This window comes from Falco rusticolus, chromosome 7 (genome assembly GCF_015220075.1).
Source record: "Falco rusticolus isolate bFalRus1 chromosome 7, bFalRus1.pri, whole genome shotgun sequence".
In the NCBI taxonomy this organism is placed as follows: domain Eukaryota; kingdom Metazoa; phylum Chordata; class Aves; order Falconiformes; family Falconidae; genus Falco; species Falco rusticolus.
This window is the reverse complement of record NC_051193.1, coordinates 826,608-854,416: the sequence shown is the minus strand read 5'-3', so window position 1 is coordinate 854,416 and position 27,809 is coordinate 826,608. Positions and strand designations below refer to the sequence as shown.

Sequence of the window (27,809 nt, the reverse complement as noted above, 5' to 3'; positions counted from 1 at the left end):
AGGCACAGGCTTGAGAAATTGGTAGAAAAGTTTAAAATGTAACTGTAACCGGCCTTCTGCTGGAGGTTACTTCCCAACAGCTGTGAAGATGGAACAATGTGCAGCGCTGGGCCTTCAGCCACCTTGCTGCAAGGCATGGCAGGCTGCATTAAACTGTTTCTTCTAATGTTTTAACCTGGGCCACCAGGTTTTGTATTGAAGCAGCTCACAACAGTCTTACCTAGATGCTCCTTGATTTCTGTTGAGATCAGAATCCCTCTTGCTGCCTAAACTGCCTGAGCATGAATTTCTCAAGTGCTTTCCAGAATGGTTTTGGTGATGTCTATGCTCACAAATCTCAGGTACTCACTTAGAAAGGTTTGTCACCAATAACTAGTACAAGACATGAAAGGCGAAGGTCTAGTGATTGTGGTGACTGTGGGGTAAGACAAAGGAGCACAAGGCTCTGGTGGGAAAGGTTGATGCAATCTCCATGACAGAACCATTTTGTAAGCAGCTATGAACTGTATTAAGAAAAGATAGGCACCACCCATGTGTTTCATTCGCTGGCCTTACAACATTAGCATCCTGACCACCAAATTTTACCTGGCAATGGCTTCTCTCTGCTGGGAGGTTTGCTGCTGCTTGCTCATGCTCGATGTACTAGCGCAGAATTGGAGATGCTCTGACTGGAACCTCACCATAATAAGAGGTCTTCTCCTGGTCTTTGTCTGGCTGGGGCAGTAAGAGAGGTGACTTAGATCAGATCTGTCTGAATCGGGGAGGAAGAGTAAGGTTCATTTGACATTTTGGGACTTTACAGAGAATATCTGATAATCCCACTCATGACTAATTGGATTGTTAGCTCATTGGTTCCCAACAGTGCCGGTTATTCTTCTTGTGTGTTTTACAAAAGAGCATTATAGTTGGCTCAAATGGGTGGAGTGATTGAGGTTTTGAGGATTTTCAGACATGACTGTCCCACCACAGTTCCTATAACTCAGAGGCAGCTGCCTTTTCTGATAAAGTGATGATGTATGTAGCAGGTACTTTATTTTTTGGATGCTGAATGTGTGATGTTTTTTGCATGGCTTGTTGATACACTGAAGGTTTCAGAGCAGTTTGTCTGGAAAAGACTACTGCAGTGGCTCTCAAAAAAGGATTGTAAAAATGTCATTTTGGCATGCGCTTGCTTTTTTATGCCATCAAGAAGAGCAGTTTGGATCTACCCAAGTGCATTCCAAGGCTTTGAATGATTTTATACAGGCAGCCTGTACAGTGTAGCAGTTATAAAAGAAGAGCAACAACTCAGCAAAAGAAGGAATTCTAAGAAGTTTTATTTGGTTCTGAAATCTACTGTCTTGCCTGTGAGTGGAAATAGTACGTTATTGGGCTCTCTAGGTGAAATGGGATTAAATAGCCTTGGGCTATTCTACCTCCAGCATCACTGATGAGACTGCCCAGGACAGCGGGAGAGTTTGTTGTTGAGGAGACTGATCCTGATGGAGCCATTGGCTCTGTAGGTGAGCACTCACAGACCTGGGTTCCTTGGTTGTCTTCTATCTCTTCCTAAATTTTTAGTTACTAGCAAAGAGTTAGAAGTATGGTGCTTTAATTTGAAATAAACATTATTAAGTAAAAAGCCTTGAGAGATCTTACATTTGGGGTGGGTTCCTGAGCTTTGATGGAGGTTCCTATGTGCATCTGCTCCATACTAAAGACACATACTGTATTCAGCGTGGGTGGCTGGACATGCCCCTGGGGGTTCAGGCATTGTTTCACTTTCTCTGCTCTGCACAGGGGCTGTCATTTGCTGATCCCTTTCATCAGACAGTGTTGAAATACATGTGGATGACAACTCAACATAGGAATACTTTCCATGGAATGGCTAATGCTAATGTGATCATTCTGTGACCACAGCCTGGCTCCTGTGAGATCTATAACCTCAGGGTCCCTGTGTGACAATTGTCACCCTCGCCTTAATAGTCTTGAATGGGCAGAGGAGATGTAGGTGGCCTGGAGTAATCTTTTCCTTCAGAGGCTGGGACACATTAGAGCTGAGATTGGACTTTATTATACCAAGTCAAGCCTTTTCTCTTCCATTTTCCCGAGCTGTAGTCCCACAAGCACATGGAGGGGACGCCTTTGTTGGATTTGCAGTGATGCTGCATTCCTCTCTGTCTGCATGCTTGCTCACTGCGTTGTTATTGTGTGATGATTAGAAACACTGTCCTGTGCTTTGGGACTTTTTTTTTTTTCCAGCAGTGGTTTGAGCACTTGGCAACAATCAGGCTCTCTTCCTGGGTTTGTTCTGTTCATCTTTGCAGTAATTTATGTAAAACTAAATATTTCATTCTGGCACATTTTGATGCTTGTGTAAAAGGTACTGTAAAATGTCCTTGTGGAGACAACTGGTGAACGGACTTCCATTAGCCTGAAGCCTACAGTGTCGAAGGTGACAACAGCAATTAACAACCATCTCCTCTCTGTTAATCCATATTGTGCTACTTACGACTTTTCTTGATGGCTTTGCCCCCATGAGGCATGTTGGGCTATGCCACAGCGAGTTGCATGCCGTTTTTTAGTTGGGCTTAAATTTTGGCTTTGCCAACTCTGTTTCTTTCAGTAAGTAAGGCTTCTTCAGTCTTGCCTGCATACAGCTGTTCTGCTGGATGACCTTGGAGGACCTAAATCAGGTTAATGCGTTAAAATGTTGTCTTGAAGTCCCACAAAGCAAAAGCACTGCCTCCTCTGTACCAGGAGTTGCCAGTACAGTCATCTTCAACCGAACAAGTTCTCTTCAGCTGATAAAATTCTAAGTTCTTCCCAGCACATAGAGATTTTGGTTTACTTTATTTGGCCCAGGGGGGTACAAGACATGCAACGGCAGCGTCTGCTTGAGCAGGGCCACAGCCAGCAGCAGATAAACTTGTGAACTGAGCTCCCATTTCAAGGTGTGATCGGTTGTTTCTTGGCGTGTAGTCAGTGCCTGTCCTCAGGGCATTACAAGGGTTATGGAATGAGCATGTGGTTCTTCAGGAAGACTCTGCAAAGTGTAATGTGCCGTCAGATTTTTTGATTGTTCAGTAAATTGTGTTGTATTGTTAAGAGGTTGTATCTGACCATGGCGTTAACATTCAAGTACATTCCTGCATTGCTGGAGCTACTGGTATTTCTGAAATGAAAAAGAGGCAGTCAAGGAGAGACCTGGCTTTGAAGGTAAAATTCAACACTGCTCTGTAATTGCAGCCTCTCCTTGCTGTGGCACTGATGGCAAACGTGGGCTTGATAGTAGACACCACGTATCTGCAGCCCTGCAGGGAGAGCTGCCCGTTGGCTCTCAGTCTGCATCTCCAGCACTTGTCGAAATTTAAATGAGTGAGGACACCACATCCATAAATAATGCTTATATTTACCTCTGGCAGCTGCCTCTTATCTTCAGAGCCACACTGGCTTGTCTGCCGCAGAGCTGCCTCCTGAAACCATTCACTTTTCCTTTTATAGTAGCTGGATGGTATTTTAATGTGGTGTTTGGAATGACTGCGTAATTTGGTCTAGTGCTAAGGTTTAGAAGCTTTACACTGTAGATAAACTTGGGGAAAAAAGGCTGCATGGACATGAAAGGCTGCAGTTGTGTTCGGAGGTCTGGGTTTGTTGTCCAAACCAGCTGCCTATGTCTTTATCAAGAATGAGATGGTGCATTAATGGAGCTAGCAGCAGTTAATGCATTTCCAGAGAAATCATGGTGTATCTGTGGAGGGTGAGGACAGCATTTAGTAACAGTGAGCTGGCCAAGTCCACTTCATTTAGCAAATCAAATGCGGTGGTAAGGACCCTTCGAAAAGACATTTGACTACGGGAGCAAGAGAGCCATCAGTGGTGTCTGGGATGGTCAGAGTATTTGATTCAGGTCTGTCTTGAACGCTGGGATCTCTCTGCAGCCACAGTATTCTTCTTCCTAATAAGGTAAAATACAGCAGGCACACAGATGAAATGAGGGAAAAAGGATTTTAATGGCAACAGAATAATAACACAGGCCAGGGGTTGCTGTTGTCCTTCCCCAAGTGCCCCTCAACTCCAGACTCTAGCATTTTCTTCATATATTATTATGTGGATTTTTGCACTTCTCCTACTGAGGTAGGGAAGTTTCATAAGCCACACTTCAGATATGTAAAAGAAAAAAAACCAACAACCAAACATGATAAATATTAAATGGCTTAGCTGATGTTTGATAGGAAACACACAGCCAATGCAGGAGCAGAGCACTTTAGTAAAATCTTTGTGGAGAACTTGGGAGTTGTTAAAAATTTTTATCTTGATCCTTCTTGTATAATCTGAGCATCATCTTAACCTGTGCAAGGCACTGCCCTTCTGGGCTGTGTCTGTCTTCCTGCTTCTATCTAAATAATTCAAAGAATTCAGTTTTTCCCCATTTCCGCTTACTGCAAGTCTCCAAGGCCATTAGTTGAAGCACGTACCTCTCTCGTATCCATTCAGCATCTTGGCTGGTGGTACCCACTCCCCCTTTGCATCACGCCAGAGGTGAGCCCTGTGTCTGAGCCCCTCAGCCGTCCCCACCATGTTTCCATCCTGTTTGTTCTGTGTGTCAGGCTGGTGTCTGCCACCTGCTTCTCTGTTTTTCACCAGTCTCTGTACTCTCCCATGTTCTTCATCGAATGAGGAAAAACTCATTATCAAAGTAAATACATCTGTTAGTGAGTCCTCTTTTACACTGCTCCAGAAAATAGTTTTTTCCGTGATGTTTCCAATTAATTTAGTTCTGATGGTATTTCTTAAGTGAATGACTTTGCAAAAAGATGTCAGTTTAGCAGATTTTTGTAGCTTTCAGCCATTTGTGACCAAGGACATTTTATCCCTAAGGGTGGGTTAGTTAATTCATTCACACTTCCGGAAGAAACCTGATGTGAAATTGGCCAACAGAATGGAAATAAAATATGTGAGAAAACTTCTTGGGCAACAAGTGACCTGATTCTTCCCTCCCTTTAATTTTGAAAGCTGTTAGGAGCTAGTTGTCTGATGTGATGTCACCATAAATATGACTTGTGTTTAATTTAATGTGTGTTCATAATTGCAACTGGAAAATGGTTGTCTTAAAAACCAGAGAACTGAAGGGGACTGGGTTGTATTCCCGGGGGGGGGGGGGGGGGGGGGGGGCCTGCAAGCAGATGTTGTGGAGCACAAAAAAAGAGGCATGTTATTTCCTGCCCCTATAGCACTCTTCTATCTTGTGACAGCAAGACTTGGAATGCAAACATTTTTTTAAGTCCCTCCGCACTGCCCTAAGTATCCCTAGTTCCTTGGGGTCTGCTAACATTCTATGTAATGCCAAGATATTTTGAAAATTTTAATTTGAAAGGTTTTATAGGATGTAATGTGCCATCATACCTTTGCTTAAATGGCTATATGCTATTTAGCAAATGAGTGTTACAGGCAGGTGGTTATGTGGCCATGGCTGGACACCGTTGAACTGTTCCGTGATGGTGTGCAGAGCACTCAAATTGCAATTGAATCTGTGAAGCGCTTTTTGTTCTGCATAAATATGTGCAGCTATAGGTCCATGTGAAATCAGCTAATGATTAGTTAGAAAAGCATTTATGCAATTCAGGTTAGATTTGCTAACCAAAATATTCAGTCTCCTGAAAACCTGCTATGGCAGAAAAAAGCAGAGGGTAATGAGCATTGAACTGTGGTTTTAGTATGACAGTAAAGCAGGAGAAGACAGTCCAGGTCTTCTGTCTGCCTTTGCTGAGGGCTGGGCAGCCTCGCTTTGTCCTTTGTCTCAGATGTTCATCATCCCTGGGTCTGTTCTGGCTCAATTAACCAACCTAGAGAAAGTCCTTGGAGTGGAAGGAGAGTTGGGTTTGTGTCCTTTTGATAAGCTCAGTAGAAGTCTAGTAAACACCAGTATTGTGCTGTGTGGAGAACGGGGGAGAGGCGGAAACCCTTCTTGCCCAGGAGCGGTGGGGTAGGCACATGTCTCCGTTCCGGTGGCATGATGCCATGAGACTTTTTTTTTTTCCATGTCATGAAGTGTCACTTCACCTTGACCTCCTTCACCTGGGATGAATTTCTTGCTGGTGAATAGAAGCCACTTGGCATGTTCATGAATAACTATCACAGGGTGGTTATTTTGGACAATAAACTGTGCTGCGTAAGTGGCTTAGGCTTGGAGAGAACATTTAATTTTTGGCATGGTAACAGTTAATTGGCAGAGACACAAGATGGAGAAGCCTTGTGGAGCAGACCTTAATGAGGGGAAAAAAGTACTTCATTACAGCAAAGAGTTGAGCGATGTTTCATTAGCTTATGTGCTAGTAGTGGTACTGTCTAATGCCTTTTTCAGACCATTATAAAAAGAAAAGGAATGGAGTTTCGGGGCCAAATGGCATAACATTACCTAAGATGTTTAAAAAACAAAAACAAACAAAAAAAAACACAAACCAAAAACCCAAAGGAAAAGATCATAGTTGTAACTAATCATGAGGATTTAACAGACTGAAAATCTTAAGAGGAGAAAAAGTAGGAGAGAAAATAATGAATAGCATGAAGAAAGTGGAATGAAAATTTTCAGTCCTGAAGTATGAGGACAGGGACACTTAATGGCATAGAAAGTAGCAAAACTGCTGGAAGCACCTACATATGCCAAACCCCATTAGCTTAGGAGACTCGTCACCACAGGTTATTAGCATCAGGAGCTTAGCAGGGCTCCTTTGAAGACCTGGTACGTTGATGAGTGTATTCAGAGTTAACAGATAAATATTAATAGAATAAAACTGAAACCCCACAAAGCTTTTAAGAGCCGAGCAAGCGTCTCTGCTTCAGGACATGAGGGCAACCTGTCAGTGTAGAACTTCAAAAGAAACTGTTTCATGGGATTAAGTTTCTCATTTTTCCCTTCAAAATGCAAGGACCAGCTGTGCTTGGTGACAGAATACAGATTAGATGAGACTAGTGGTTTTATCAGACTGGTGTCCTGCATGTGTTTCTTCATGGGATACAGCATCCTTCCTTTATTAGAAAGACTAGAGTCCATTGACGTTCGGTCTTTTTTTAACCTGTTTTCATTATGTTTTCATGTTATTATATGATTATATGCCCTAACTTTCCCACAAAGTAGTGCATGGGAGATGATGCTGAGATCTGGCTGAACAGAGCTCATGTCTCTGAGGATCTCCCAGACCTGCAGACCTTCTTGGCTGCCAACGTACACCTGAACACCTGGGGAACCCGTCACTCGTGTGCCAGAGCTGTTATGGTCATTCTGCTGCTCTGTGCCACCATGAAACTTCTTGTGTCTTAGCTGCATTCATGCTATTTATTTGGCACTAAAGTCTGGGAGAAAAGGAAGATGTTTGAATTTCAAGATTTCTGAGCAAAGTCCAAAATCGTGACTTTAAGAAGGCAAATGCTGATTTGCCATGGACTACTCTGCCCATAACGGACGTCCCCACCCCAGCTGCCCTTCCTATCATCAAATCCATTCTTGACTCTTTAAAGATTTCCTTTAATTGCGTCTCATTACTGAAAAGATGCTTTAATTTCACAGAGTCCCTTTTGTTGCTTAAGTTTAGGATAAATGCATGTGACAAGTTTCATAGGAATGGAAAAAGCCATTCCTGGGTTAGCAAGTCTGCTCTTCCCACATGGGATGTAGTTTTGGTACAGTTGCTTGGAATATGGGCTTTTTCTATATAATGCCAATCTGAATAAATTTAGTTTGATTTCTTCTCAGCTTAAGGCTGTTCTTCAGTACCTGGAGGAGGAGGAGGCATAGAAGCTCCATGGCTGGACAGGTTCTGTTGCACAGACTTTGCTTCTACGGCTATAACAGCCAAGTTGTGACGAGAAATAATTTCTCTTTGAGGAAGCTTGCCAAAACCCCAGCCTGTAGTGAAGATGATGATACACTGGCAGAACAAGTTTTTCTACAATAGTGTCTTCTGCTTGGGAAGGGCCCATGGAAAGGCAGGATTTGGCTTGTAAAAGGTCGAGTGCTATTTGTGGTGATGTGTTGGACTTCACGGTAGAGTGCTGGTACGTTGTGCCTGTAAAGTGGTGATCAAATTTCCCTAAGCGTAGCCTACAGGTTCCTCCTCAGGTCAGGTCACACATCTACTTCTTGTGCCACTGAGTGACCTATTCATTTATTTCCGTACCAGTTTCAATGTGAAAACGTGGATTGAGTGGGATCTCGGTCCATGCTTTTGATAGGACAGACTCTCTGGATGAACATAGTGAAGGAAAACACATTTTTGTTTGGGGAAAAAAAAAGTGTTTGAAACCTTTGCCATCAGCAAATTTGGCTGCCTGGTGACTGATGGTCTGCAGCTGTTTATGGTGGCCTCGTGACCATGTGATGTGAGCACCTTTCAGGGCGCGTGATTGATGTGTCCCTTCTCTCACCCTTCCCTTCACAGGGAGAACCGAGAGCCACAGGCTCGTTTTCTGGAAGAGTTTTATTTCAGGAAGAGAGGGTGGGTATTTTTCTTTCTTGATGTGTTACAGATGACACTTTCTAACCATGCTGTCTAGACCAGAAGGCTTTGACTTCAGTCTTTTCAGGAAGATGATGCTTGTAACCGCATGACTCCACAGCTGAGACAGAAAACAGCTAACAAGATTTTGTTGGTTTAGTTTGGGTTTGGCTGTAACCTGGTGCTCTTTATGAAAAGTATGACCGCAGCATATCACATATTCAGCTACAATATGACAATATTATAGACAGGGACTTGCAAAGTGTCTTTAAAAATAAATGGCAGGCTTCAGTCTGTGATGGGGATGATTGGTCCCCATCTGTCCTCTTCCAAGTCCTGCCTATCACTAGCTGAGGTACAATAGGTGGGTCCTCAACACCCACGGAAGACTTTTTTGTTTCACATTTTCCACTTCATTTTCCCCATTTACATGCATCTAACAACAGGAGGACACAAGTCAGGAGGGAGCAGGTTGCCGGAGCATGCAGACACCACCTGTTATTTCCGGGGAGTCGTGTCAGCACAGGAACAGCCTGAGCAGTCTCAGTGGGAACGTAGGCAAGAGAGGAAGCAGTGTAAGAATGAATGCATTAACTCATGACAAAGACTGCAATATTAAAAATGTTTTTATTTAAAAAAATACTATATTTTTATTTAAAAAGTAACTAGTGATTAATGGTTTCTTATTTGCTAGAGTAGCAGGTAAGCTAGTAGCTCTGAAGGGCTTTCTTGTCAACCTGATGATACCCTGATGCAGGAAGACTGTCTCACTGGACAAAGCCATTGATTTGACTTCTCCTGTTGTGGCTGGGATTTTTTGGGAAGGGGGTTGGCATAGTTTGGGAGAGCCCCTGAAAATACCTCTGAGTCATACAGTCTGGCAGGTTGGAGATGGACCTTTTGTCTAAGGAAGGTGGTTGTGAAGGTACTGGGAGACTGGTCCTAGAGAAGGGAGAGCACAAGAAAAATTAAAAACCAGTATTTGATATGTAAAGCTGGAAACTAGTACCAAAAAGAAAAAATGTCTCTCAATCTGAGAACTTTATAACTGATTGAGTGAAAAAATTCTGCAATGCCTTCATGTTTCAGTGTTGTATTGGACAACAATTTGGTATTGTATTGTAGTGACATTCCAGTCTATTTTTTCTCATTGAAAAATCCACCCATAAGTTCTGGAAAACTTCATTGACACTTGCATCTCTTGGATAAAATCCATTGGCAGTACAGCATGCTGCCTCGGCTCCGGGGTGATGGTGGAATGTTTCTGCCAGGACATGGCAGCCAGCCGGGAAGACAGGAGCCAGCAGCTGTGGGTAGTGCAAGGCTTAGGGGTTTTAGTTTTGTTTTAAGTATATAGTTTGCAGGTACATTTGTAGAGGTAAAACATAAAAATGAGTGTTTTCGGGAAAGTTTACTGCATTTTTTAAATTAACTTTTTTTTTGTAATTGTACTCGCATTTTTCACTCTTCTTCCAATGATGCTTTTAAATAAATTTTCCTCCTCTTTAATCAAACATAAAAATCATTAAAAAGAACCTTTTGCAGGCTGGAGTCAGCATGGTGCGTTAATGATTAGAGTTCTCTTAGGAAAAGCAAACATGAGAATGACAGGATTTTAATATGATGCTAAGATAAAATACGAGTATGGAAAATTACATCATACTTATCCAGCCCGAGTATGATATAATACTCCTTGATGCCAAGATAGGGATTAAGCTAGAGTCTGATATCCTGCAAGAGTACTTTCCTCTGGGTGTTAAGCCTCTGTTTAAAAAAAAAAAAAAAAAAAAAAAGCTAAGCCTGCCTGTCTCAGCCTATGTCCCGTGACCCAGAGGGTGAACCACAAAAGCTGCTTAATCTATCTCCCGCCGCAGGACATGGCTGTGAATGTAAACCAGACGCACGATGTATTCTGTCATAAATAGAAAGCCAGCAGGAAACCATAATTCTGTGTCCACACACACATGTGACTTGGGACCCGCCGAACAGGCTGAAGCTGATGTGAGATAAGAATGAGACACTAAAACCTGCATTTGGACAAAAAGAGGGATTTAGGCCGTGCCTAATTCCAGCAATTTATAGGTTTTAATCTATTTTTTTCAAATCCAAAAACGTTTTCCCAACTTTGGTGGTGAACTGTAGAGGGGATGCTGTGTGCCAGCAGGTTTTGTGTGCAGTGCTACTATACTTCATCACCATCCTCCTCGTTTTCTGCTCCTTCCCTCATTTAGCTGTGCTTCACAGCTATGTGTCTCTCCCTTCAGATGCTGCTCCCTCTCAGGCAGGAGGGATAGACCCAATGAGCCACCCTTGGCAGCTGTCTCCTGACTGTACAACGACAAACCCAAGCTGAAGCCACCTGACATAGGGTGTTTTTTCAGCCCTCATGGAGCAGTAACAGTGTTGGAGATATGAAAATTGGATTTTAATAGTATTTTAGCAGTAGCTACTTGCCCAATGCTAGCACTCTTATTAGTAGCTGGCAGCCTTAAGCCCTATTCAAATAAAAGTATATTTTGAGTCTGTTTTATTTAGTCATGTGTTTCATGACTGCTGCAGAGATTGTCACCAGGATGCCCATGTGTGCTGTTTTCAATTGACTGCGTGTCCAAGGTTTACTGAGGGTGGGAGATTGGCGGCTGTTGCTGCTCGTTAGACCCCTTCATGAGATACAAATCAAGTGCGTTTGGAGAGCTTGAATAGCTCTTGGTTTTGCTTGTTCTAATCTCGGATAAATCCTATTCCTGGTAGTGGCAGCTCTTCACACTGGCTAAGCATTGCTAATATTTTTCTTTTCATTTTTTTGAGAGAAAAATGTGGATTTTTTTAGAATAGAAACTGATTTATTGTGTAACTTATGCACACAGCGTAATTTTGTTGAATAGATACTGTGAGTCAAATAAGAAAACAAATACACTTTTTTCCTGATGTTTTTTTTCCCCCCCGTTTGAAAATTATATATATTGCTCAAACCCACAGAATTGATTGAAAGAGGGAGGGAGGCATCATCAGATGATGTTAGCTAAATACCATAGGCAAAAATTCAGTAGATATTAAAATGTGGTGTTTTTCCTCTGAGTCATCCCAGAATAAGACATTTGTGTTACAGTAAGTACAGATGTAATTATGAAGCCAGATTTTACCTTAAGAGAATAAATGGGGGGGAAATGGGAATGGCTGATAAGGATTTTGAAACAGACATCAAATGATAACAAAGATCAAATCCTGTGTATGATAATGGCTCACAGAATTATTTTTTTTTTTGTAGGATATCAACAGGTTCCTGGGATTTAGTGCCAAATCCCTGAGCAGAAATGCCAATTGATTCATCGGGTAATGCACTGAAATTTATTCCACATATTAAAAGAAAAATAAACAAAGCCCCCATAGAACCACTAAAAAAATATATACAGATTTGATTTTTGGAGGGATTTCCTGAAGAGGAAGAATCTTAGTGTTGCCTTTCCATGCACCCCCACCCCAAATATTTCATTGGAAGCACCTTTCATCCTTGTATAGAAATTATAGGAAGTCTATCAAAGGCCCTGAGGGAGAAGGGGATATTTCCTTTCTTCCTGTGTTCGTATCTTATTTCCTGAAGAGAAGAGGAATCTCTGTTTCTATTATACACAATCAGAAAACGTTATTTTGTGATGCCTGGCTTTACTGAAATAACTTTATTCCTGCCTTTGTGTTTTACACCAAGTCTTGCAGACTTCACAGTCTGAAAGAAATTTTTCTTGTCATCCTGGAATTACTCGAATTGGTGGTTTTTTCTAAGTATTTGTCGACAGGGATCTGAAAGGAGAGCATTGCTTGTTTTCTTCCTAGAGGGCAGGAAACCCCCACGCACACATGTGTTCAGGCACGTGTTATGGAAGAGCTGGTGGGTCACGAGGAGAGAAAGAATCCATAGGTAGTTTCTACAGCTGTATCAAGATCATTTGTATTTTAACAAATAAATTTCTGGGGGCTATTGCAGGTTCTTATGGGGAAGTTCACAAGGAGAGTTGCTTGCAAAGCCAGACTTTTGGGGATGGGTGAGTTTTGCATTTGTAGGGAGCACAGGTGCTGGCAATGGGTGTATCCAGTGTGAGCAAATAACACTTATGTCCATCACCAGGTACACGCACACACAGGCTCTAGGGGAAGTGCTGAAAAACTGGAGGAGGAAAGCACTGTGGCTAACAAGGCAACAAGTCTTCTAGCTAACAGCAAAGCAACAAGTCATTGGTGTCTTCTAACAAATCTATTCTAGATCCAACAAATTTTCCAGAGGTGTGCTTGAGAAATGGCATTTAAACAGCCAGTTTTCAAGTACTTACAGCTTTTAGAAAATCTGGGAGTGGGTACACTGACCTCGCTCCCATGTCTGTGGTATTGTCTGGTGAAAAACTGGGATTTAATGGCATAATGCTGACAGAAAGTAGTTGAAGGTGTAATAACATGTTGACCAACTGAGTCGTTCAGCATCTCTTTATGGATGTTTCATAGATTTGAATAATCCTGAAGAAACAGGATAAGGGTTGCACACTGTCACAGTTAATAAACTTTATGGAGGGTTAATCTCATTAGAGCTTTAATTCAGTTTGATGCTTATGCTTACTCTCCAGTTCTATTTTGTAAGTCTGCTTCTCATTAACTCAGTCTGTACTTAAGAACTGGGATCCAAAAACCTAGCTCTGGGTGCCCAGACCCTTCATAAGCTGCATTTTTTTTACAATAGTGACCCAAAATAGATTGCTGCTGCCCAATATGCATGCATTAAAGGGCATTTTTTTCTGTGCAAAATGCTCTTTGGGTTTTTCTGCCTCACTTTTCTAGAGAGGAGTGTGCAGTGTCTCCTGCGCTTGGGAGGTAGTAGTGATGGAGTGATGCTCAGCATCCCTCCTGAGCAAACTCAGTGGCTGTTAAGATGTAATTGCTTTTTTTATGAACTGGTCATAAGAGCTGCCTGTACCCAGATACCCATCACCCAGCCTTTCTGTTCTGTTTGTCCAGGATCAGTTTATCTCATCCTTTGCATTAGCAGTGAGGGAAGATGGGCAGACCTCTCAATGAGCTAAGATGTTTAAAGTCTTTAGAGATCTGTAGCTGTCTCTCAGACACCACTTGGGAATCATTTCTTACGCAGAAGTGATCAGCACATCAATATAGCGCACTTTCTAAGCAATAACGAAAGGGATAAACTTGGCTTTGCTTCTGCTTCTTTTTCGTTTTCTGAGTGTACGTGTAGAGTGATGCACTGCACATAAATGGTTATTTATTTTCTGCAGGCTTTTTTAAAACAAAATGTTAGTGAAAGTGTTTATGCTAGTTACAAGAGCCCTTCATGCTATGTTTTTGTTTGGGTCAAAAATGTTTAAAGTTGAATGTTGGAGCCTGGTTGCTGTTCCAGATACAGTCAACTGTTTGTTTGGTTTGGATGGAGTAACTGTGGGGAGAGGATCTGGCTTTTGTATTTCAGTATCACTCTGGATCTTGCTGGAGTTAGTGGGGTCCATACTCCAGTAAATGCTCATCTTGGCGATGGAAGCGTTTGATTAAAACCACATAGCTTCCCACAGCATCTCGATGGTTTTTCCTGCAGCAGGGTCTGTTTGTCTTCTGCTCCCCAGGACGTGCAATCACCGGGATATTGTTGCAGTTACTGGTGCAGTAAACTGGTGCTCCTTGCCTTTCAAAGCCTTTCGACATTTGTTTCCACCCATCTCCATTCCTATGTCTATCCATACTCCAGGCTTTATTTATTCCCCATAGTCTGACAGACTTACAATACTTGGGGTTTTGTTATTGGAGTTGAGCTATTGCTTGCCCTTGCGCATCTGTTAGCGAGTCAGCAATATAGATGCTGAATCCAGTAAGGATCATGGGTTGCACGCTGGGGAGATGATGTGAAAATGGCTCTAAAAGGTTACCTGGGCATCTGCCAGGAGGGCAGGGCACCAGGGTGGCCCTCAGAGCCTGCAGTGGTGCTGGGGGGAAAAGGAGTTGGAGAAGGATGAAGATCTGTCCAGTGGTATGTGGGCATCTCTTCCCTGTGCGCCTGGCTGAGTCATCTGTTGGTTTTACGCGGAGATGAGTCCAAAAGCAGGGCAGAGCTTGGCGCATCTTCTGTACTGGGCTGTGTCAAGAAGGTGAAATCAAGAGCTGTGTTTGATAAGGGTACCGTAAATTAAGCCTTCCTTGAGCACCAAACCCAGCCAGCCATGTAAATAGAAAGTGGACTGAGCTCAGTTTGGTTGTGACGGACCACCTTGCTGGCAGCCTGCGCTCGCTTCAGGATGTGTTTTTGGGATAGAAGGGTCCCCATTGGATTATGTGCTGTACGTATACATATCTTAAGTGCTGGTGTTGCCCCTACACCAGCCAGTGCCTTAGTACGCTGTTGGGGTCAAAGTGCGGGAGGTACCTCCTGGTTTTGGCTCCAGGACCAAGTCCGGAGTCCAGAAGATCTGTGACATTGCAGTGCCAGCGCAGACTTTGCACAAACATGGGCCCGAGTTCTACTGTTTCTGGCAGCCCTGCATCTCCAAGAAGGTCCAGGGGGACATGCAGGGGAAAGAAAGTTCGAAAAGAAATTGGAAGCGCACAGTGTTTTTTCTAATGAATTTTTGAGAGTTGGTGCATCCAGCACACAACTGTACAGCAAAGGGGCCCAGCTGCTTGTGCAGCACTACAGATGTGGCAGTCCCAGCTTTTTTTGGTATTTAAAGCTGCAAAGTTCAACTGGCAGCTTGTAGGATGAAATTGCTCCCTTAGATTTAATTTTTTTTAAAAAAAACCAAATTGTGTCAGGGTGAGTAAAAAATTGCTGGGTGAACCAGGGTTTTGGGAAGTGAAAAGGGTGCTTTAATCTTGGTTATCTGTGTGTATGCTGTGGCTTCTGAATATGCAGCACAGTGGAAGAAACCATCATTCTGGCATTTATTAAAAATATTTTTTTTCTTAAGAGCTATACTGGCTCTGGTCATCCTTCTCCCCCCCCCCAGGCTTTAACAGCAGCCAACAGAAACAGTGCAAAAAAAAGTGTATTAAAATACCACTATTTACATCATCACATACAGCTTTTTTCTCTTCATGAGTTTTTGCTCTTCATGAGTCATTGGTTCTGTGAGAGAAGATGGTATGGGACTGTCTAATGCAAAGATGGTATTGTTATAGCAAAGAAGCCTATAAAATTCAAGTTTCATAGATAATAACTAAAAAATACTGATTTTTTTTTTTTTAATTCGATTGCAACCAGCAGAACTATTTTAGGGAAAGGGAAGAAATTTTTTTAATTATTTTTTTTTAAGCAGACATACTATTTAGATTGTTAATGCCTCTTGGTTTTGTTTGATGGTGGTTTTTTGGGGGGGTGGGGTGGGTTTTTTCGTTTTTTGTTTTGTTTTTTTTTTACTTGACACACTTGTTTTCCCATTTATAAATTTTGGGGGGGGGAGGTGTAATCCTTTTGCTTTTCCTGAATTATCAGGGTACCATCAAATATTTTGAATAATGCCAGCAGAAAAAGACCTTTACTCAGAGTTTCACATCTCAGTTGAGTGCAGAATAGCAGGAGTAAGAAATCCTGACCCTGGGGTGGGGAGCGGTGGTGATGTAGGGACAGCAGCAGGCAGAAGATGCGTTCCTATATGTTTAGAGAGTTTGTAATCTTATGAATTAAGAATCTACTGAGCACATACAAATGTGTTTTACAGAGGCTTTTAATTTGAGCAAATTTGGTTTTCTTAGATTATATCTTTTGCCGCCTCTAAAACACAGGCTGTTGCTGCCGAAACTCTTTAAGTCCTTGCTCCAAAACACTTCAAAGAGAGATTTTAATTCTTAAGTCTGTCTTCCCCTTGATACTTATGGCAGATGTTTCCAAAGTATATCTATTTTTAAGGTAGCCTGAATCTGATGCCTTTTATGAAAACTTTCAGGCCAATTAATTTGACAATACAGTCTTACAAAGAAACCCAGATATTTTAATCCAGAAGTTGGCCAACCCCAACAAGTAGCATTTCTAGCATATAATAAATAAAATACATATCTTTGCAAGCCTGCTAAGCAGGAAACCTATTGATTAAAACCTTGCCTTCAGATTATTTCCTGAATTGCCAAGTTAAAAAGTGCATTTAAGATAGATCTTGTTTTCAAGTCAGCAATATTTTCATATGTGTGCAAGATGTTGCGCTCGCTTTGATGCCAGAGAGATTTGCTTTGGTGTTGCAGGAGCTATTTTTATTTTGCTTTGTGAGTGAAATAAAAATGGTTTGATGAGTGCCACAGTGTTCTAGATCTGCCTAAATGTCATGTAATGACACTTACAGAAGAGACAAGAAGCTGTAGGTGACTACCTGAAGACAATCCATATGTAATATTTCCTATAAATTTCAGACAATATTCACATTTAATATATGTAGGATAATAAAGACAGGAATAAATATATACCCGAATAACTATAGGAGCAAATGTTCAAGCACTTATTTGAAATGCCATGCTGCATAGGAGTGGATGTAAGTGCATGGTGCAATCCTTCCTTGAGTCACAAGCCAGAGTGCCTGGAGTGTCGCACACCAGGTCGTGATGTGAGCAGCAGGAATGGCGGGGCAGGCTGAGCATCCTTTACCCTGCCATGCCTCTGCAGCTTTACCCTGTTGAACAGAAAAAGAAAAAGCAAAACATATGGAAAAGGACAAACAGCTGTACAGGGTGGGGTTTATTTATTTTTATTTCAAGGGTTTTATGGACTAGTGGTGTTTTGAGCTGTCTGCATGGTGGCATATGGCAATGCAAGGTGAATGGCTTAAATAAAAAATATAAGTGGAAAACTTGTTTTCAAAGCGGGCTATTCCAACAATTTGGAGGGAAATGTGAAATCGTACTCTTGAAATTGCAGCAGCTCCTTAATTTGAAAAGAAATAATATTCACTGATGATCTTCATGTTAGGTAGGTTGAGATTTGTTTAGGATAGTGAGGGGCTTTATTTATAATGTAACATCATCCAGGATCTATTCTAAAGAAAAATTTATTTAAATGGAAAAAAAAACCACAAAACTTGAGTCATATGAAATAGGTTAATGTTTTTGCTGATACGTTTTAAATGAATGTTGCAAGAAGGCAAAGTGCTGTCTTCAAATCTTCAAGCCAATTAAAAATGCCTCATTTTAGAAAGCTGCTGCCGGTTGGGTACTGCAGCCTTCGGGTGCCGTGGATGTTGGATGCTGGGGACTTCATTCCCAGTGCTGGTGGACATTGCTCCTCATGAGCAGGTCCATCAGGGGTGGGGAGCTGAGCTTGGAGAGCCCCTTTTGGTGGGACTCCATAGCACCCAGCAGCACTGGAGCAACTTGGGTGTCCAAAGTCAGATTTTTAGCTCTGTGTGTGGTGGAAATCCTGCAAGGAGACTGCGAGTATCTGGCAAAGCAAGCATCCCAGTTTCGGCACCGCTGCATTTCATTGTTTGGGGAGCGTGCAGGGTGCAGCGCTGTTTTTCACACCACCACAAGTCTGCTCTGATGGCACATCTGTTGAGGAATTCTCCAGATTTGTTGGTAAAACAGAGAGAAGAAATTGGCTCATAAGGAGCCAACAAATTTGCAAATGAAATCTACGTATGTGTGTGCTCTGCTCTGCCCTGCCTATGTTCTCTGTATGTTGCTTTACTGAGAGTTTCCTATCAGGTCTTACAATACAGCCATCACTTCTAAAAATAAATATTGAAGAATCTGAGACCTGGGCTGTTGATTGTGGTTTTGAGTCCCAAGTGTAGCAAGGAAAGCAGCTCTCTGTGGGTTGCCCTTGCCATGTAGCTGAGGTGGAAGAGCCATGGCTTACAGCCCACCCTGAACATCCCTGGAGGAAACTGGGCAATGCTGGCATGGTGCAGGCTTAATGATGTCCTCATCTATTTTAGAAAAAAGGAGGATAATTCAGCAAAGACCTGCACATCCCCTGTAGCCTCTAATAAAAGGGGGAAAGAAAAGTATTGCAATATAAACCCATGTGTGACGGTATAGAGGAAACGATGCTGCTGTTTGTGGTCTTTAAACAGAAATGGTTTTCCTTTCTAATTGCATGCCTTTGTGTTGGAGCAGTTAATTGGGCTGCTTTACGCTAGGACAAAGCATGATGGCAGCGAGAAACATTCCTGGGTCTTGGCCTTGGTTTTTCCCCAGAGACTGAATTTTTCTGGTGTGACAGTGGCACTGATTGTTTTCCAGCTTTATCCAATCAAATAAGATGAGATGGAGCATGGAGTGAGAGAATGGTCTTTAATTTTTTTATTAGTCACTGAAATATTCCCCCACATTTTGAGAAAATGTGAAAAATAAAAACGACAGAAAAAAAACCTTCAACCCTCCCATGCTGCTTGTAATAAAAACAGCAAAAAAACCCTCCCCAAAACCTTTTCTTCAGTAAAGGGAACAAAAACCAAGTTACTGGAGACTAGACCTGTTTGGATTGCTAAATGCCAGCTGCTTTCCAACACTTGTTGGATAGCTCAGACATTTCAAGAGCTCACCCTTAGTCTTTAAAAGTGCTATTTTGGTTCTGCGCTACAAATCCTTTTGGTCCTGTTGCTCATCTGTTTTCATGGTATGCTTGGTTTTGGTTTGTAGCAATGCTTTTTTGGGGCAAGCAAGCAATTCCTTCTTAACTGTTGTGATGTTTTGTAATTGTCCTTGCAACGTGGCTTATCTAACTTTTTTATTCCCCCCGAGCAACGGTTAGCAGCGTACAGAGGCTTATGTACAATGTGAGCTCACGAGCATCTGCAGTTGCGGACCACATTACTGCCTTCTCCTGTTCCAAGTTGAGAGGGCGAGAAAGCGACACGGTGTACTGGATTAATTGCACATTAAGAGCAAAATGTTGGCAGAACAGCTTGTGTTCGCACTAAAAAAATGCTCTCATAAAGAATTAAAGGGAAAAGAGGTGGGAACAAGCTAATTGAAGAGAAATGATGCTACGTGAGCATTATTCTTTTGCTTTGGGTCAGTGAAATAAGGCCACTCAGGTGATGTCCCTTGAAGGGAGGGTTCTTGGGAAGGACTACAAGACAAAGTGTGACAAGCCACTGATTCGTTGTAGTTCAAGGTCTCAATGTGTGAACCTTCTGTTCCCTTGTTTATTCTTCTACAGTGGCTAAAATGAACTGAAGTTTAACAGTTACAGCTGGTGTCATAAGATTTTTAAGTGACTAGTATGTACCAAAGCACTCCAATAAAACTCAAGGTAATAGTTTAAACCAAGGAAGAATCACAGGCAGCAAGAACAAAGATAGCCCTTAAATATGAATTATGGCTTTAGGGTTACGTATGTAGGTGCCTGTCCCGAAGCACACGTGTTTGGGAAGGTGCAGCCCGGGCACCCTCCCTGGATCTTGGTTGTCATCACTGTTGATCCAGCAAAATCTCTTTGCATTGTGGCCGTGAGCACTGTGGTAGGAATGGCCTTTCTTCCAGAGGTTTTATTCCGCTTGCCAGGAGAGCTGTTGGAGGAGCAGTCAGTCGGCCTGCCCTGATTTGTAGCTCATGTTGGCAGTACCTGGGAAACAAAGTTTTCAGTAACGCTCACAGATTTACTGTAGGGGGTTTAGCCTGCCCTTTTGTAACCCTTCGGCTGGTACCAGGCACTGCCTGCCCAGCGTGTGCTTTCATGTCACTTGTTGTCGTTGCTGTGCAATGTCCACCCACCTTTCTTTCTCCCTGAATAAACTCTTCAATGATCTTGGTGATGTTATATTAAAAAATTTAAAAATACATATTTATTTTTAATATTTGTATAGTTTTTATTTTCTTTTCACTGATGGGATTTATGGTGTGATCTCGTGCATCATCTGCTTGAATGCACCAAAAGAAACCAAGCCAAAGTCAGGGGGCACGTCGCATGGCCCTGGGATTGCAACCAACACCCAATGGCATCAGGGCCATTGGCGTATGCAGCATAAATTAAAATAGCGGACAAAAGCTTTGGCAAGGGAGAAATACGAAAATCGGATGTGGGAGCTTGAGAAGCAAACCCTATCTTAGTGGCAGGCATCACTTCCAATCAGCTTTTTTCATTTCCCTTTCAGGCTGTGACAGTGCGAAACTCCATGGCTAAATCGCTGTACAGCGCCCTGTTCGACTGGATAGTGTTCAGAATTAACCACGCACTTCTCAACTCAAAGGACGTGGAAGAAAGCACCAAGGTAACATCTTGCCAGCTCTTTTGGCTGTACTCTTGTGTTTTTAAAATAGGGTAACTACAGGATAAAACATTACCCAAGCACATCACTTAACATGAAGTTAATTTTTCCTCGGTTAATACTTTAGACTGAGTACATCGTTACTTTAAGCGGCATTTGCTGAGCCGGGAAGGGTGCAGTACCTTGAATAATATATCCCCACAGCAGCTGGGGAAGAGGTTTTGTTGTAGCCACAAAAGCCTGTTCCCCCACCCCCTCCAGAAGCCATGCCAAATAATTTTCCTCCTTGTGTGTGAAATATAGGACCGTATAAAAATGAGGGGGGGAAAAAAGGGAAGCCGTGCTAACTGGAGGTGTTTTGATGAAGTTGCTCCATGAAAATAAACAAGCTGTGGTGTCCGTAGGTACTGAGGTAGCACATCTACAACGAGCAGAAAAGTGAGATTAGGGGGGAAAAAGGTCCCGGTGGGAAGAGCAAAGCCAGTGCGGTGCTGACCCGCTTTCCCGAGGAATTGATGGAAAGGATGACGTGACGCTTCCTGCAGTAGCAGGGGCTGGATGCCGCGACCCAGGACATCCTTTCCCAAATCTTTCCTGCATTCATCCGTGCTCATTGGGAGCATGTGTTGGGAGGAGGCTGACCCCCAGAAGCATGGCTGTATGGGATGCAACCATGCACATGTGCACCTGCATCTTGCCAGCTACCCTGGGCCAGCAATGGGGGGTGGCGGGAGGGCAGGTTCAGGGGGGTTGTACATCTGAGCTGAAGGTGCAGCTGCCAAAAGGAGGATAGTTTTGCAAAGTGCTAACATGAAGTTTGAATTATGTTTGTAGGACCAAAGTTGCAGAGTCTTGCAGTGTAGTTGGTCCTTTATGTAACTGCATAGAAATGCTTGCGGAGCCTAATTATAGACTGGCAATAAATACATGCATATAAAAGTTGGTAATATGCTTTTCTGACAAGAAAGGTTGTTAAAGCGAATAACATCCAGTGTGTCTTATGACTGCACGTGCTTCCTTCCCCTCTGTTTAATATTTTACCCAAAATGTTGTGTTCTTTCCTGATGTTTTTTTTGCAAGTAATCAAAAGTTTTGTCTGGGCTGTCAAGAAAAAAAAATCAAATTCTGTTCATGTATTTGGCAAAGCAGAAAAGGTGGATTTGTTTTGACAAGGAAATGCATCTCAAATACAGATTCATTTTTAATGATCCACTGACAGTTAAAAAACATCTGTTCCATGAGATTTAAATACAAAATCAGACTAGGACGCTATTGTTGGCTTAGTCAACATGTCTGTAATAGCAGGGAACAACAGTAGGTGTTTACGGGCCATTAAACTTTTGTTGCCAACCCCAAATCTCAGCAGGTAAGAGCCAGAACAGCCCAAATTTGTGCTGTTTGCCAGCATTGCCGCTGCATATTAACCCTCTGCTTTCTCCAGCCAAGAATGCTGTGCAGCGTAACCACTTTCACCCTGCCCATCTCCTTATATAGTCTCACAAATTCACAATTCACAGTTTTCTAACCCATTCTTTTTGCCCAGGATCACACAGTGTAGCCATAAGGTGCAGGTCAGGCAGCAGGCACCTGAGCGGTGCTGCCCTGCGCGAGGGATGCACTCAGCATCCGGTGCTGCAGGAACGTCAGGCTCCCGCTGGCAGAGGGGTCCAGCGAAGCGGTGCTGGGCTGTATGTTGGCCAGGTTTGCTGAAACAGGAAGGTAGTGCACAAAATACTGAGAAATATATATTTCTAGAGACAGAAGTGTAATTAATTTTCTCTTCAGAGTTCTCTATGAACGTTGATTGATTTTTCACAAGTCACTCCGAAATCATGAAAATGCACGAATCGTGCCCGTTCTATGGGTAGGGAGGTTAAAGAAGAGAGTGTACGTGTGTTGCACAGAGCTGCCGCGAGCGGCTTCTTTAAACATTGACTAGCTAATTTTCTGTCAAGTTGTTCCAGAGTCACCTCCTCACCCCTGTTTTTTTAGCCCCTGACTTGGGTCCTTCCAGCACAGAGGGAGGAGAAGCGCCTACCTGGACTGGGCAGGGCTGGGAATACCTGCTCCTTTGCTCTTGAGGAATGATGTCACTGCCATTGAGTGGCCAAGGACATCCCAGGCGCTGAGGCACCAGCCAGCAGTTACCACTCTTCTCTGCCCTAAAGGAACCAAGTTGATGCTGATTAATTTGGTTTTTCCAACCACTTCATAATCCTCTTGAAATCCTTTTCAGCTTGTGCTTGAAGAACCCCCAGATGAGGATATAGGTTCTTCTTAATCTCCCATATGTGGTCTTGAGGTTACGCAACACCAACGAGTAGCTGGAAGGTAGACTGGAGCAGGGGCATCTCTGGACCCTGGGAATACGTCCTTGCTGCAAGGCAGGATCTCAGCACTTGGATGATGTCTACTTGCTGGCATCTACCAGCTTCCTTAAAAAAAATCTTCTAAATGCACAGAGTCTCTAATTTATGAAAGAAAAATACTATCTTGCACCTCACCACAAAACGTTGCTGACTTCTGAGTTTGCAGTGGGTGAGCAGTATGACTCACCCTGCAGCAACTGTCCTCACTTAATCCCAGCCCACGCTTGCCACCAATATTCCTCTGACATTTAAGAAATATTCTGAAATAATCCTGTAGGTTGTAAAGGTTCAGGTTGTTAGATGGTGGATTTTTGGCAGAAGGCTTTCTTATATGACAGTTGTGTTTTGCAGAGGTAAAATAAGACTCAAAACCATCGGAATTCTGAGTATATATGGGAGAACTGCACCTGAAGTTGATGAGAAAAATTAATATTAAAGTATATCTCTTCATGAGTGTAAATTTTTATTTCAGTGGTCATGCTCAGCTGTCCTATAAAAACATTCATGGACACCTGTGCGACCTTCACAGACACTGGCTTGACCAGAGCTACCCTTCGTCTGGTTGCGGTAGCGCAGGGTTTTGACGTGAAGGCTGGAGGTTGCAGAAGACAATAAATACTAACGGATGCACATACAGCATCCGCGCAATCCCAGGTTTGCTCTCCACCGTGGGCTGTGGCAACATGTGCAGCCAGCCCAGCCTCCAGCAGCGTGCTTCTGCTGGGGCACAGCAGCTTTACCCCAGCCACCTGGGCAACTGGTGCTGGCCAAAACTCACATGCAGCCAGACTGGTGCCGGAGGTAACCGCCATGCAGGTGGGATGTGGCGGGGAGGCTGTTTATAACTAGTTAGGGCTATTTTATTGCAGGTGGACGAGGTGGTTTAGTGATAGGTGGGAAGAAAGAAGACCTAGATCCTAACAATGTCCAAACCCCAGGAGAATCTGGGACAATGGGAATGAAGACAATTTTCATATCCCAATTTGATGTCAGCAGTAAGAAGAAGATCAAAAGATGAAGCTGGATAAAAAAAAATAAACACCCAGCCGTCATTCTTCCACTGTTTTTCAAGCAAGTATTTGGAAGACGTAAATCAGACCTTTGATACCCAAATTTAGTTAAATGTACAGTGAATTATTTCGGGAAAACACAGCGGGATTTGGCTTATCTTGTTTGCTGATAGGATTTGTAGCATATTGTTTCTGTACTGAGTTGTGAATAAGTTATTTGATATGACTTGTTTTATGCTTGTAGCAGTGCTGCTGTGTATCAGTTTCACTCTGACTCCATTTTCCTTGGTCTTCTCTCTTGCTCTCAGCTTTTTTGATGTTCTCATAATCCTCTACAAACTGTCTGAAATTTGACCTTTATTAACAAGGTCGAAGACTGTTCCTCCTCTTGAGAGCTAGATTATTAAACCTCAGAGAGTCTCTTATTTAGTTCCCCTTCTGTAAATTAGGTTAAGAATTGTTAAAGTCCATCTCGTTGCGTAAAATGATGATGTAGTGTAGATCATGGTAGACCAAAAAGCATTTCTTCCACGGTGTTTTTTTTTTTAATTTTTCCCATTGGTTCTTGTGAAGTGTCTTAATTTCTTCCTAAACACCCCTGCTGCTGTTTTCAGGTGAGGTGCTGTGTATGTGGCGATGGTGGTGAATGCTAACGCACGGCCTTGAAGAAAACTCGGGGTTGAATTCATGAAGAGTTCATGGCTATGAAGAAAATAAATTTAAAATTAATCAACTAGTTAATTTTTGGCTATCTGACCTGAAACAGAGGAAGAATTGCTGAACACAAAATGGGTTTAATGTGCATCTGTTAATTAGCTTTAGGTCCCAGTTTCCAAATTTGTAGCAAATCACTGCCTCTTCTGACAACGCAGATTGGAGAAGGCCTTTTAGATTTAGTGGTGACAGGGTTTTGGGTTGGTTTGATTTTGGTTTTTTTTTTACAGTATTGACTTTGGAATATTGTTTAAAAAAAGATATTTTTTTAAACACAGATAAAAAAATATTTTTCCCCAGATTTTGAACCAAACCTATTTGAGATTGCCAAAATATACTTCTGTGGTGGTTTGCCATCACAGTGTGTGTTGGGGTGACATAAATCAGCTCCAACGATTCTATTTATTAGTGGTTCGGGAATTAGAGAGCGTCTATTCAGGTGCTTTGAGACTGTCACTTGCCAAAAGCTCTTAAGGCTCCTGCTTGGTGTTTAAATGTCACAGCTGTGACATTTTTAGAAAAGCATGAGGTCACTTTTTATCATCTCAACCAGAAAGTCCTTACTGAGCCAGAGTTTGCCGAAATTCTGAAAATCCTTGTATACATACACTTATAATTACAGGAATTTTGCTATAGATTTGATATACTTAGTAATACGGTGGTCTGCCACAGGCTTGTCTGTGCTGTGTACTTGTTAATCTTAAATGTTAGTTTTGGTAAAGGAACAGCATTGACATGTAAACTAGGCTTGGCTAGTTGAGGTCTAAATCATATTATACCTTAGCGTGATTTCCTTATGGCACTCATTCAAACTGTGAATGTGAAACTGGAGAATTAGAAGATTTGTTAATGTAAAATTCTTTTGATTATTTTCTTTAAATATTGGACTGCAAACTTCATCTTAAAAACAGCCAGATTACAGGCTTTTGTCAGGCGGTTTAACAAAATAATTTCATTTATGCATACCTCAATGAAAATAATTTTGTTTCACATTGATATAAGAAATGACTCTGTACTGGTAGATTTGGGCTGCTTTTATAATCGAAAAAGTGATATAACCCTTTTACATAGGTACCATGAGATTCTGAGGGGGGCAGCAGAAGGTAGGAAAATAGCCATAAATTCCCGATTTCTTGTTTTTAAAATCCTTACCAACTTACATGTGTTGGCCTCTTTCTTTCACAGGCTCTGTGATGCTGGCTCCTGCAGCAGAGGGCAGACAGCCTGCTTCACCGCAGAGCTCTGCCCTGCCTTGTCTGGCGTGAAACCCATATCTCCATATGAACCCCACATCTCCAGTGTGTGTTCTGGAGGTGTTGAGGATGCGAGGAAAACACTTGGTTTTCCCTCTGTGACAATGCCAGGATTAATTCTCCTCCTCTTGTACGCGTGGTTTGATACCTGCAGTGACTTTGCTAAATACAGATATATTTTTTCTTAGTTCTATGCATTTTACCTGTCTGAGCTGGTTTAATTTCAGTTGTCAGCAAAAAATTATTAAAAGACAACTTCAAAATATAATATTTTTAACAGGATTCTTTTATAACTGAAATAACTATCAGGAAAAGGATGCTTGACCCTGGAGACGCAAGGAGTGAGGGCAAATCCCTCTGCCAAGCTCAGTCCTTGGTCTGGTGGCTTCCCAATTTCCATCTTCTGGTTGAGTGGCTGTTTCTCATGGGCATTTTGCCAAGTGATGTGAACTTCTGGGAAGCTGACCAAGGACCTTCAGTAGTCATCTTTGTCATGGCATGGGTAGGCGTGAGGAGGTAGACTCTGTCTGGCCCTGGGATAGGGAGAAAAGCCTGGACGAAGGGTAAAGTAGCCAAAGACCTCTTGGGAAAGTGGGTTAGGGTCTTACCAGTGTGCTTGTATGCTGCTTTGTTTATTGTGTTTTCACTTGTTCCGGCAGCCAAAGCCTGTATCGTGGGGAGGTTCAGCTCGGGAGCCGGGTGGCTGCTCTGCCCACGGCAGCTGCGTCTGCCCCAGCTGTAGGTGCGTCCCTGCTCGGGAGTCGAGCACAGAAGGAATATTTTCTTCCCACGTTATATGATCTGTTGAAAACAGACCAAGTGCAGCATAGATAGTCTGAGTGGTATCTCTGGCAGTGGAGTTAGGCTAGTCTTATGAAATCCAGAGTGCAGATAAGATCAATAAAATTAAAACCAGTGTGCCAACATTAAAGCCAGGTTGTTCTGAGGTGGTGAGGAGGGGGTGTTTCTCCTCCCTGCTTAAGGTTTGGTTCATTGACTAGTGCTCATGCTTTTACCTCTCTTAATATTTTTATTTAATTAATTGTAACGTATGAACAGAGCCCGTGTGTAAGTGAGATGGCTTTGGTTAGACCCCAGTGAGCGGTTCGCTAACAAACTGCCAGTGGAGCTCTCCATGCACGTGTCCTTCAGGCTCTTCACTCCTTTTCTGATGACAACAGGCTCGCTAGGTGAACACAGTCTGAGTTCTATTCGTAACTAATTATTAATTACTTGTTTAACAGAACAGTCATGTACAAGCTTGGAAATTGCAGCAAAAATTATACCTACTTAAGGCTCTTTTCACCCTGGCTCCCTGTGTCAGTGAGGTTTATCTGCTGTCACATCCCCATGCCCCTCTTCTGCTGGATTTACCAAATCCATCCAAAAGGCAGAGCGCTCAAGTTTTATGAAAACCAGTACCTACACAAAGTAGAAAGCTCCACGTTTCTACTCCCATGAAGGGAAGGAGGGATAATCTGAGCCAGGAGGTGATGGGTTGCACTTGCTTGTGGGCCAGAGTACATGTGACTGGGGGTCTGCTGCTGTGCCTTGCCTGGCTGGCATGGGGGAAGCAGGGTTGGTTCAGTGAGGGGGGAGGGGCAGGGGTTGCAAAGCAAGCTGTGAATTCACAGCAGCGTTGGCCTCATTTTGCCAACAGAGAAAACCTTGGTGCGCTCATGTCTTGATGAGCATCTCAAGATGTTATTGTAGGTAGAGGGGAAAAAGGAAAGACTAAACAGGCTTTGGCTCTTCAATTTGGAGAAAAGGCTGGGCTGGGATATGGTTGAGGTTTGCAAAATTGTTA

The 27,809-nt window shown here is 42.6% G+C and overlaps 1 protein-coding gene across 1 annotated transcript in view; it reads left to right on the top strand.

Moving 5' to 3' along the window:
• MYO9A (myosin IXA) overlaps positions 1-27,809 on the top strand; it is a 184,028-nt gene that overhangs the window by 86,828 nt on the left and 69,391 nt on the right. Inside the window, 1 exon segment of the mRNA XM_037395109.1 lies at positions 20,543-20,659. Coding sequence (XP_037251006.1) covers positions 20,543-20,659 — 117 coding nt within the window.